General features: G+C 44.1%; 1 protein-coding gene across 1 annotated transcript; it reads left to right on the top strand.

Moving 5' to 3' along the window:
- The first annotated feature begins 8,024 nt into the window (after positions 1-8,024).
- LOC146867329 (transcription factor HES-5-like) lies at positions 8,025-11,471 on the top strand. Its single transcript, XM_085604214.1, has 3 exons — positions 8,025-8,147; positions 8,428-8,608; positions 8,993-11,471. Exons 1-3 carry the CDS (start codon positions 8,085-8,087, stop codon positions 9,205-9,207), a joined length of 459 nt encoding a protein of 152 aa, XP_085460340.1. The 5' UTR covers positions 8,025-8,084; the 3' UTR covers positions 9,208-11,471.
- The last annotated feature ends 645 nt before the right edge of the window (positions 11,472-12,116 follow it).

The following is a 12,116-nucleotide window of genomic DNA, read 5'->3' as shown; positions in this document are numbered from 1 at the left end:
TGGGTCATGGGGCATGTAAGGTCTGTCCGCTCTTCCCACTCCTGTTTGCATTGGTGATGGAACCGTTACCGATTTGGGCCCACCGGAATCTGGAGGACTGTGCATATGTTCCGGTGGCATCCACCATGTTTTATTGTTCTATGGGGATGAGGCACTGTTCTATCTGTCCTCCCCATGCACTGCCGTCCCAGTATTGCTGTGGTTACTGGATGACTTGGGAAAGCTTTCAGGCTTTAGACTGAATCAGGCCAAGTCACTGATATTCCCACTTGCTTCGTTGGTCGGGGTCCATTCAGACCAGTTACCTGATCTAGGCCTGCGCTTGGAGATGTCCCATTTCAGATACTTAGGAATTCATGTTGCACACACCAAGGGCTTACAACTCCATCTTAATATCAACAGGGTAATGGAGGGGGTGAAATCCTCTTTTTTTTCCGGAATACATTGCCCCTTTCCTTAAATAAGCCACTTGGCCATAGCAAATATGGTCATCCTCCTGTGTTAAAGAACACACCTTGCTATATTCTGGCTAGGGTTTTACAGCAACTACACTCAATTCTTTTCTACTGGCGAGTAGACGCAGCAGAGTAGGCCCTGTTGACAATGAAGGAAGCAATTGTATGTGGAAGGTGGCCTTGAGGTTCTGTGACTCAATTAATATTATTATGCCACACATTTACAGCATGCGACCAGATGGCTGGACCCAGAAGATAACTGGGAGAAACTACTGGCTAGCAGGCAGGGTTCCAGGCGTACACCTACCAGAGCTTCTGATGGAGGGTGCGTGCACGCTCACTAGATGCCCCACACGGAGTTAGACATATGGCCGTACTGTGGCAGCATTTTGCCCAATCGGTATTGAAGAGGGCCCCGTACAACAGAGACTTACCCATCTGGATACTCAACTCCATACAACAGATGGAGGATGACATGTCCTACTGGTCACGGCATGAAGGTGGCTGTAAAAATATTAGAGACTTGTACCCGGCGAAGACCTTCATCTCCTTCGAAGAGGCTTTTGCCTCATTTACTCTGGGGCTCGGTCACTTCCTGCATCACGCTTGTCTAGCGGACACTGCTTGGGCAACATAGCCATCCTACCCTGCTGCCCCTGACCCTACACAGACTCTTGGTATTCTGTTAACCTGCAGGTCCGGCAGCCACTTGATCAAGCTCCTATATAAGGCCATGAGATTGGACTCCACAGCGCCTACTCCAAGGTTCCGGGATGCTTGAGATGCAGACTTAGATACCCCACTGGAGGAAGGGGACTGGTCTCTTGTTAACAGCCTCATGCACTCTGTTTCATGCCCACTTCAAGCTGATCCAATACAATTATTTACACAGGTCTTACCTCACCCCTTGCGGTCTGAGTCGAATGATTCCCACTAGGTCGGACAACTGTCCCTGTTGCGAAGACAGTAGTTCAGACTTTATACATCTTGGGATCCAGCACTTTCATGCCCTGGTGGTCACTGACTTACAGAGAACTGTGCGCCTACCCCTGGAGCTGACTCCGCGATCCTGTGTGCTAGGTAATGTTAAGTGCCAGAAAGGCAAAAAGATGGTGTACAACTTTTTACAATTAGCATTAGTCCTGGATGGCCGCAGAATAGCAATCACATGGATGGACTAAAGATCATCAGGTATTGACTGTTGGCATAAGGATGTTCAGGAATGGGCCTCGGCAGACCAGTATCATATGAAACTTAATAGACAAGAAGACAAAGTACATGAGAACATTGTGTCTTGGAGGGTCCTCTGTGGCACTTTCTTGGACCCTGAGTCCACCATGTCCTCTAGCGACAGTGAGAGCGAAGAAGAGGGGGGGCGTTGCAGACACACATATGGGGAGAACTGGAGGAACACCATAGATGTACAAGTACTTGTGTTGTGCCTGAGGGTGAGGGGTGCACACATCATAGTTTGAGTTCCTGTGTACTGGATGCCTGTAATATTACTGTTACACTGTCAATAAGAATCTTGTCTGATGCATTACATGCTTTGTACGCTGATTTCTGATGTTTATGTGTTTCTATACAAAATGAAAATAAAGATTATTTTTAAAAAACAAAGGTGGTGAGTTCTTGCAAGCTATCATCCAAATGAATCTGATGATAAGCCAAATTGATGTCCAACAAATAAAAGAACATTGACTCGCCAATGTTGGCCAGTACGTCTTGCACTATTGGAAGTGGGTGATAATCCACCGCAATATTTTTGTTCAAACTGCGCAAGTCAGCACTTAGTCTGATGTCACCATCCTTTTTGCGGACAATATCTATTGGACTGAGCCAGTCCGGGGAATCATCCTTCTTAATAATGCCATATTTAACCATTTTCTCAAGGAGACTCTTCAATTCGGGTCTTACACTCAATGGCACAGGTCAGACCTTGTGAGTGAACGGCAACGCATTCTTTTTTAACTTGATAGAATGTACATAGTTTTTAATCCACCCAATTTTGCCATTAAACATTTCAGGGAAAGCTTTGACAATCTCATCAATTGTATTGTTATCACTCAATTGAACAAGAGGCATAGGCACGTTGGAAATTCTTACTGGTGGGTGCACACCTGGCAGCAGCATAAGGCTTAGTTTGGCCAGGGCATGCCACCCTACAATGTGCCTACCTTTGACTGCTACATATAACTTAGTGAAGTTTCTTATGTCTAAATATGTGACATATTCTTCAAAGAAACCCACCATGTCAATATCGTGTTCACCATATGCCTTTGGGTGGACAGCTGACGTTCTCAAACTCACACTTGCACCCCAATACAAGTTGAATAAGGCATCAGAAATTATTGTAATGGGTGCCCCAGAATCACAAATCATATCAAGGGTGAGGGCATTTTCCCTAAGTTACCTGAAAAACAGGATCCTTATCTTTACCAATCACCCCAGAATCCACTTTCGGGTTTAACACAAGATTTTAGAAATCCAACACACTGTCATTATCAGCACATCAATGCTGTGGACCTTCATCAAATTCTTACCCATCTTACACACACTGTGAAAATGCTCAAGTTTCTTGCACTTAGTGCAACGCTTACCAACAGTAGGACATTGGGCAAAATTACTTAAATGTGACCTGGGCCCACACCTGAAACAAAAATGGTTCGAATTACGAGACATAGGTTTATAACTCTTGTCCTTCAAGCAAGTTGCATCAACATGTTCTGAAGTTCCCACAGCATTCACAAAGGTAGAAGAAGGCCTGGCACTCTCCTGAGTCATCATCTGAGGAGACACAATAGAGCATTCAATACTCTTTGCCAAAGCCAGGACTTCACTTAATGAAGAATCCCTACAGCTAAGAAGTCTCTCCTGTATCTTCTTAGATAAACAGCTGTAAACAAATTGATCCCATAGATAAGTGCCAGGGGATGCAAAAAAATTGCAGGTTGCAGCTAGCAACTGTAACGCTGACATAAATTTGTCTATAGATTAATCAATGTCTCTTTTTAAAGAAATTGAACCTTTCAAGTAATACACTAGGATTTTCCGTAAATGTGTTCTTGAGTCTGGTAACAGCTTTAGAGAATTCATCCCAGTCACCAGACTCACCAGAAGATGCCACAGCATTTGGTAAACTATCAAAAATCTCTCGGCCCTCATGGCCCAAGTGACTAAAAAGAATAGCAGCTTTGTGCTTCCGATTAAAATCATCGGTTCCAACAGCAATCAGAAAATGTTCAAAAGATCCTAGCCACATTCTTCATTTGACTGTTGGCTTCCCAGGTTTCTGCAGGAATAGGGCAATTTGCACAGGTTTTTTTTGCTAACGTCTGTAGCCAGAGTTCTAATTAAACATCAGCTAAACTTGCAATTTAATACCAGTAAGCCACTTCAAGCTGTGTTGCAATAATCTGTGCAAATATGAATCCAAGTTATGATGCAAATATGGATCCAGGTGATAACATGCATAAACATAGGCTGATACACTTGAACAAAGCCTTAACAGTCAAATGCATATCATTTTCACAGAATGCGCCATCCAAAATTAGTTTCACAATTAAAGAAGGCATTATGACTGGCAAATCTAAGATGGTAGCATAGTTACTAACACCAACTAATTGAAGATGGCAGCTGAAGTATAATGAGGGTAATCGTGCAGCCTGAATTGATCTAAATGGAGTCTCAGGAGAAATCCCAGATAAATATGGCCGCCGCTGAGTGTAGAGAGGGTAGGAGCAGTCTAGAAACCAATGAATGAGCATGTATCCATGCACATGCAGTTAATGAAGCATACAATACAGCGCGTTCAAGCATAGGTGGCAAATAATAAATAGCAGAGCAAATACAGTATACATTGAGGGCAGAGGTCATCACACACAGCACTCCAAACGAGCTGAGTAACACCTCTGAACTCCAAATCCATGATGAGAGTGTTGGGAAAAAAACAAATAAACATTGCCAAAGCAGGCTCCAAAATGCAGAAACTCCTGATTTTCAGCAAAACAGCTCATTGCCAAATGTTGCAAAAGGAATTTCAAACAAAATCCATGTAGGTTTTTCTCTGTATGTTTATTCCTGCTACAAGTAGTAATATAAATGGAGCCCACAGTCAACGCACCCTTTGCAAGGGCCACTCAGCAGTAACTGTACTAACCAACTCCAAGAGCAGCACAGGCTATGATGTCCACTTTCAAACGTAAGATATATATATTTAACACATTGAGAGCGTGAGGAGGCCCACACCATTGCAAAAGATGCACAACACATTCAAGGAATAACACTCCATGAAAGAACACAGAGCTTAGAGAGCTCTCTAAGCAGAATGCTTATTCCGAGGGAGAGCTCGCTCTGCACAGCGATACATACCTACAACAATTCATAAATTAACAAAATAAGAAGGACAAATGAAAAATAATTCAGTAAGAAGGAAACCGGGGAAAAACCTAAGGCACTGAACAGAAATAAACAACAGAAGCCTTTCCTGCAAACTGTCTATAGGAGGTAAAACAGGGTCCACTGGCCACGAAGAGGATGCAAATGAAAGAAAATAAACAAACAGGGTCAGACAACCAAAACAAGGGCATATACAACTGTAAGCGACAAACACAAAACAGCGCTATTCATCAAATGTTCTGGTGTATTAACAAAGGGTGTGGACGAGCGGTGTGGTAGATGTGCCCTTTGTGACACCTACTTATAACACAAGATATACAGTTTGTCCCTGTAAATTCATCACGGCACTAACCCCTCCCCCCCCCCCCCCCCCCCACACTACTTATGGTTACACACAGGTGCGGTATTTATGAAATATCTCCCCTTTCGGTCAAAGCGACACCCACCCTGCCACACACACTGGTGTTGAAATACACAGATTGAATGATTGATTAACAACATTTATAGCGCCCACTACACTGTGGGGAGGCTTTGCACTGCTCCCACCCGCCTCTTGTATGTGCTTCCTACAAATCCTCCCGCTCCGGCAGCAGTCACCTGAAGCAACTGGCAGGTGTGGCGGGCAGAGGTTGATTCTCTTCGACTCAAAGCCCCCGCGCCCCCACCACCCGCCCCTCACATGTATCCTAGACCCTTGGACTGCTAGAAGAATGTGATTCTGAGGCGGGGCCTGGGCCCGGAGACTCCCGGAGGTTCCCACACTGTCGCCATTCATCCCATTCAGAGGGTACAATAGAAGCGTGTCACACCAGAGGCCTCCGGCTCCAGGTAATCCGACCCTCCCCTGGGTTAATCTGCAACCGCCATCTGGGGAGCAGCCTGTGGCAGCGGTGAGGCCTCAATGCGCCGGACCTGTCCCGAGAACTGGGCCTGGTTGTTTCTACTGAGGGGCTGCCAGAGGGGCTATATCATTTCCCACTGGGCCATAAACAACCACGAAAACACCCAGGTGTCTCAGTGTATGAAGAATGGACATTTAAAAAGCACAGTTCCATGCTTAAGTCTTCATATACATTGCCAAAGGGACGCCGGGTGAGAAGGGCCTATTATATGACTTCAACGAAAAAATAACCATATCAATGCAGTGCTTTACCTGCCTGCTTGAATTTAGAGTTGCTGCCAGTGTGGACGCTTTCAGCACTGGACAGTTCCACGCAGGTGCTGGTGCAGAGAGGGTGTTATACACGTCACTGACTGGCGCATTGTTTATTTTACCTCACGCTCAGAATACACCGCCCAGTGAACTTTCCCGCCAGGCTGGGGACGAAATTCATATATTGAAAGCATAATTTCCCAGGGACATCTTAAGGAATTTGGGGGCCCAGGGCCGAAGGTATTTTGTGGGACCCTGTTTGGAACAGCTTTGAATTTATTATCAAATTTCAGCTCTTTCATCCAAATCCTAAGTGTGTTTACAACTAATATTCAGAAATAGTGGTGTGTGTTTTCAATGCTGTAGCACAGCATTTCTCATATGTCAGGTCCTGTTTTGACCTAAAAGAAACTTTTTTTATGCACGCTCGATGAAACATAAACACAAAGGGGCAGATTTACAAGCCCATTGCGCCGCTATTGCATCACTTTTTTTGACGCAATGGTGGTGCATACAATGCTCCCTATTTACAACGTGACACATCTAGGGAGAAGTGTCACATTGTAAAGCCCTGCGTCACATTATACCTGCGTCAGGTATAATGTATGCAGTGGGGCGTTCCCACGCAGGAAAGCCTCATAAAAGTGACGCAGTGAAATCTACAAGATTTCACTGCATCACTTTTAGGACTGCACTGCGGCAAAACCTTACGCCTGCTTGAAGCAAGCGTAAGGAGTGACGCAGTGTTGTGGGAATAGGCCACAAAATGCATTGCTGGAGTTGCGTCGTGCTTGCGACACGACTCCAGCAATGCGTGACTTTTGCCCCAACAGATGTGTCAGAAGTTCTGACGCATCTGTCAATCCTTCCGCCATGGTGCGCTGTATTGTAAATACGGCGCATCCATGGTGGCGCAAGCATTTTTTAGGGTGGCGCAAGGAAAGTGATGCATCTCTATAGATGCATCACTTTCTTGTAAATCTGCCCCAACATGTCTCTGCAAAATGTCTATAATAGATTCTCACACATCACCCACATTAGAAATAAATTGAAGGTAAACAGCGTTTAGTTTGCATGCTAAACAACGCATGACATAACAACGCAGTCATTACAACGACCGCGTTGTTATTTCGCATACCATTACAACGCAAGTCGGAACAACGACTTGCGTTAGGGGGCAGAAGGTGTTGGATTTAAAATCCAACACCTTCCCTAGTGTCCGCAAAGACTGGAGTTGGAATAGTAAATTATACTATTCCAACATCCAGCACCCCCTAAAAGCAAGTCGTTGTTCCGACTTGCGTTGTAACGGTATGCAAAATAACAACGCGGTCGTTGTAACAACCGCGTTGTTATGGTATGCATTGTAAACGCATGCAAAAAAAATAATATATTCTAAATTGAAGGAAAATGTTATTTGAAATAATCTGTTTAATGATTATTCAAGGCCATCAGGTCAAAACTCTGCAGAACAGAGCTGTCTCTATCAGGGCCCCCCTGAAAGGCTGGGGCCCTGGGCCAGAGCCCACTTTGCCCATGCCTTAAAACATCTCTGTAATTTCCTGTGACTTTTACTAATAATTGACTGTCGGTAAAGATTTTACAAAACAGAAAAACATTCCCTTTGCGTGTTCTTTATAGTGCACATCGACAGAAATGAATATAAATCTACTTCCACTAAATACAAAAAATGATAGAAATGAACGTGTTGAGTCTTGGGCCCGCTCATTCATGCGTTTTCAGCGCTGCGTCCCCACCCGCCTGTATTTAATATTATTGACACTGTTAAGCTCCTGGCAGATGGCAGCGTTCAGATCACTTTAGGGCAGGTCTTTCCCACACTCTGTTACTTTGTGTCCGGGCCCCAGATGCCACTCCCCCCCCTAATGTGCCACAGTTCTATTGTCCCTGCTGCTCTCTGATTGGCTCCTGAGTGTGGGAACTTCTCTCCAGCCCCAGACCCACACATTACCCTGCAGGAGGAGGGGGATAAATAGGGCAGGAGGGAGCGAGCTTTTCAGACACCGATCAACGTGGGTTCACTGCAGAGACCCGCTCTTCACCCCACACCGGGCAAGATGGCGCCTTTCAGCACCGAGAGGAAATATGAAGAGGAGCGCGAGGAGAGACACATTAGAAAGGTAAGATTCTGGACATTATTTTTTAAACTATACGTAGTCATAATTTTTTGTATAGACGTAATACCGGGTTTAAAGGAGCTAATTATACTTCATGCAGTGCATCATCACGGTATCTGGTTATTAATGTTTTAACATTACCCTAGTTCTACCTTAGCACTGTTTAGTTGAACTGCTGTATCATAAAGTTATAAATATAATCTCAGCGATTGTCTTGTAACAAGTGTTAAACACGTTCCCAAGTTTGTTCGATACAATAACAAATCACATGTTATTTCTGCAGCTGAGGAAGCCAGCGGTGGAGAAGCTGAGGAGAGATCGCATCAACAGCAGCATCGAGCAGCTGAGGATGTTACTGCAGAGAGAGTTTGAGGAACATGAACTTCCGCCCAAAGCAGAGAAAGCGGATATCCTGGAAATGGCCGTGACGTACCTGGCCCAGCGCGTGCAGACACCGGCACCAGGTGAGAGCTCGTGACACGAGTTTGGCTTTTTAATGTGGTGAAGTCTGAAGTTTGGGTAAGGTCAGGCGCAGGTGATGAAAGTGGGGCGGGGCAAGAGTGGGTGATGTATTGTCTATTCAATGAAGGGTTAAAACAGCAAGCTGCAGTAATTTGTGTGTGTGGGGGCTGTTGAAGGGTGGTTGAGGTTTGATCACCACGGTTCAGAGACGTAACTGGAGATAGTCGCGCACTGCTTGTTATACAAGGAGTGCCTCAACGAGGACACATACACAGCACTCCAGTCAACGTCAACCGATCATGTCAGGCGCACTGCTAAGATTGTTCTTTGTATTCACTTCCTGGTGTGAGACTGTACAAGCATTAACCCCTCGTCTCTACCTGCAGCCGCGGCCTCCAGTGAAGGTTTCTCCAGGTGCCTCCAGGACTCTTTGCACTTTCTCTCCCTCCACGGAGCCCCCACAGAGACCCGGATGAAGCTGCTGCGGGCCCTCCACAGACCTCCAGCAGAGGTGGTGTGTCCTTCTCGGCCTCCGTCCGGTCCCAGCAGCACTAAAGAGCCCGCCCAGGACAGCCCCAGAGCCCCGTGGAGACCCTGGTAATGCGGGGGCCGCGGCCTGGACTTTTCTTCGGACTTCTTTCGAGGCCTCGGTCCCCTCTGAGGGAGAATATTCATTCTCGTGTCTGGAGCGCGCCCTGCTGTGCAGGGAGGAGTTTACTGCACTCCAAGGAGCGGAGTGACGAGCGAGTGTATATCCTCATAGGATGGACGGTGTGTACATTTTACATGCATGTAGGATGAGCAGTGTTTGAATGTTAAATCCATACTTAGAATTGACAGTGTGTCTATTATATCCTCTCAGGATGGAAAGTGTATGAATATTGTATCCCCACAGGATGGGGAGTGGATCTAGAATTTCCTTATAGGATGGACATTGTGTAAATATTATATTCATTTAGGATGGACTGTGTTTGAATATTAAATCCACACTCACGATGCACAGTGTGAATATTATATTCTTTTAGCACGGACAGTGTGGGAATATTATATCCCTACAGGATGGGCTGTGCAGCTGTTACATCCTTACAGGATGGAAAATGTGTAGATATTATATCCGTGTAGGATAGACATTGTTTGAATGTTAAATCCACACTCACAATGGACAGTGTGAATATTACATCCTCTTAGGATGGACAGTGTATAAATATTAAATCCCCACAGGATGGGCAGTGCAGCCATTTTATCCTTATAGGATGTTCAATGTGTATATATTATTTCCATGTAGAATGGATAGTGTTTAAATGTTAATTCCACACTCACGATGGACAGTGTGAATATTATATCCTCTTATGATGGACAGTGTATGAATATTATATCCCCACAGGATGGGCAGTGCATCTATTGCATCCTCATAGGATGGACAATGTATAAATATTACATCCCTGTAGGATGGACAGTGTTCAAATGTCAAAGCCACACCCAGGATGGACAGTGTGAATATTAGATCCGTTTAGGATGGACAACCTGTAAATATTACATCTGTGTAGGATAAACGCAGGCTGAATACTATGGAGATTGCATAGTATATATTATATCAACATGAATTTGTTGAATAATGACAGTACGCGTGATCATTTATAATGTAAAACGCTGTTGCAGAGAATGGACTGAAGTCTTAATAGGCTGTGCCTTGAATTTGAGAATGCTTTTACTTTTGCTTTACAAGAAATTCAGATGTCATGTAGAGTTCTTGCCTACAATAGGACCTGCTTTTGAGAACGTTGGTGCATATTTTAGAATATGCTATTCTCAGGTCTTAGTTCTAGCGACACTCTGGGTTTTACCAATTTGACTGCATTTTAAGAAGTTGATTGACGTGCAAATATGTTAATATCCTGAAAGGATGGATATCGTGCACCTGTGATTCTGCAGATGAATGTGTCTGTGAGAATGATAGATGTGCTGTAATATGAGGGATTCTGATTAGGGCCTTGGGCACGCTCAGTGTGTGTTTACCTTCTGTGTTTCTACGAAGTTACAAGTAACATAATTATCACTTATTGGCTGAAGTGAGTGATGAACGGCTCTTAGCCTCCTTTGTATCAATTTTGATATGTAGTATTTTCTATTGAAAATGTGTCATACAAGTGTACTACCTTCTGTGTAAACAACGTGTTTCTGTACTTTCAGAAATATCTGAATGGTTTCTGAAAATTGAATGTGATGTGTTTCATACATTCTCCAAAAGGCACATTAATTGCCTTTTAAATATCAGTGAGGATGTATCTGTATTTTCAATTGGACATTCATGAGTTAAAAGCCCTGCCTTCTGTGAAGGTAAAGTGTGTTTCTGTTCGTTTAGAGATTTGTGTATTAACTCTAAAAAGTGTATGTGACGACGTGCACTCTTTTTGTGTATTCTCCAAAGTGTAACATTCATTGTTGGTGAATGAAAAGGAGAAACAGTTTTCAATAGCGACAAGTCTTCATTTTAGAAGTCTTGGCACTATTTGTGTGAGTAACACCATATTGTGTCCGCTTTTATAAAGATTTTCAGTGTAGTGAACTCCCTGCCATAGATTTGCATCTCAATGTCTAAGAATGTACTACTTCCGGGTCTTCTACAATATTTGTAGGGCTGTGATTATCAATGAAACCCAGGATTTCGCTCCTATGATAAAGACATTCACTGTATCAGATGTAAGAATGTCCTGTGTTTATCCTCTTATCTCAGCTGTGACATTTCTGTGACATTGTGTATCTGTCACTTGATTCTTCACTGTTCCTGCTTTATGAAGGGACTTGTTGCAACCTACTGACGTGTGAAGTTGTTCAAATAAAAATGCACATCTAAATAAAATGAAGTGTAGCATCACTCTCTGTTCTTTATGTTTTCCTTTTGATGGCTGAATGTTGCTCTGAGGAAATATGAGTACCTCGTGGACTGTTAGGGGTGGGGACACTGTCAATCATTTCTTGTGAAAACATAAATCATAAACGGAAATTATATATATATATATATATATATATATATATATATATATATATATATATATATACAGAGTTCACAGTTACCCAAAGGTGCGGGGCGCACTCTCCCATCAGTGCGTTCAAATTAAAGCAAGGGACAGGAGCATCCAGCGTCAGCAGCGCCTGACGCGTTTCGGGCTACGCCCTTCTTCTGAGGCTTGCTGCTACTCAATGACTGCCAACAAAAGGACTCCAGAGAATGCTCCCATATTTATTCAAATATTGCACTCAGGTGAGTATTGAAATCACAAAGCTTTCTGGGACTGGTAGTCCTTAACATAAAACCCCAGTGGGCTGCAGGCAGGCATTGAGTAAAAATAGTTCCAAATCACGGGTGCTTCTGCTCAGTCCTCACCCTTTCAGGTAAACGCCAGATGTATCTGCAATGCTGATCTGAAGACCAGCGGCGGAGCCGTTAGAATCCACGGCGGTGCACCCCTCGGCCGGGTCGGCCGCAATTTATACAGAGTTCACAGTTAC

Source organism: Triturus cristatus, chromosome 1_2 (assembly GCF_964204655.1).
Source record: "Triturus cristatus chromosome 1_2, aTriCri1.1, whole genome shotgun sequence".
Lineage (NCBI taxonomy): Eukaryota > Metazoa > Chordata > Amphibia > Caudata > Salamandridae > Triturus > Triturus cristatus.
This window is presented reverse-complemented; position numbering and strand designations above follow the sequence as displayed.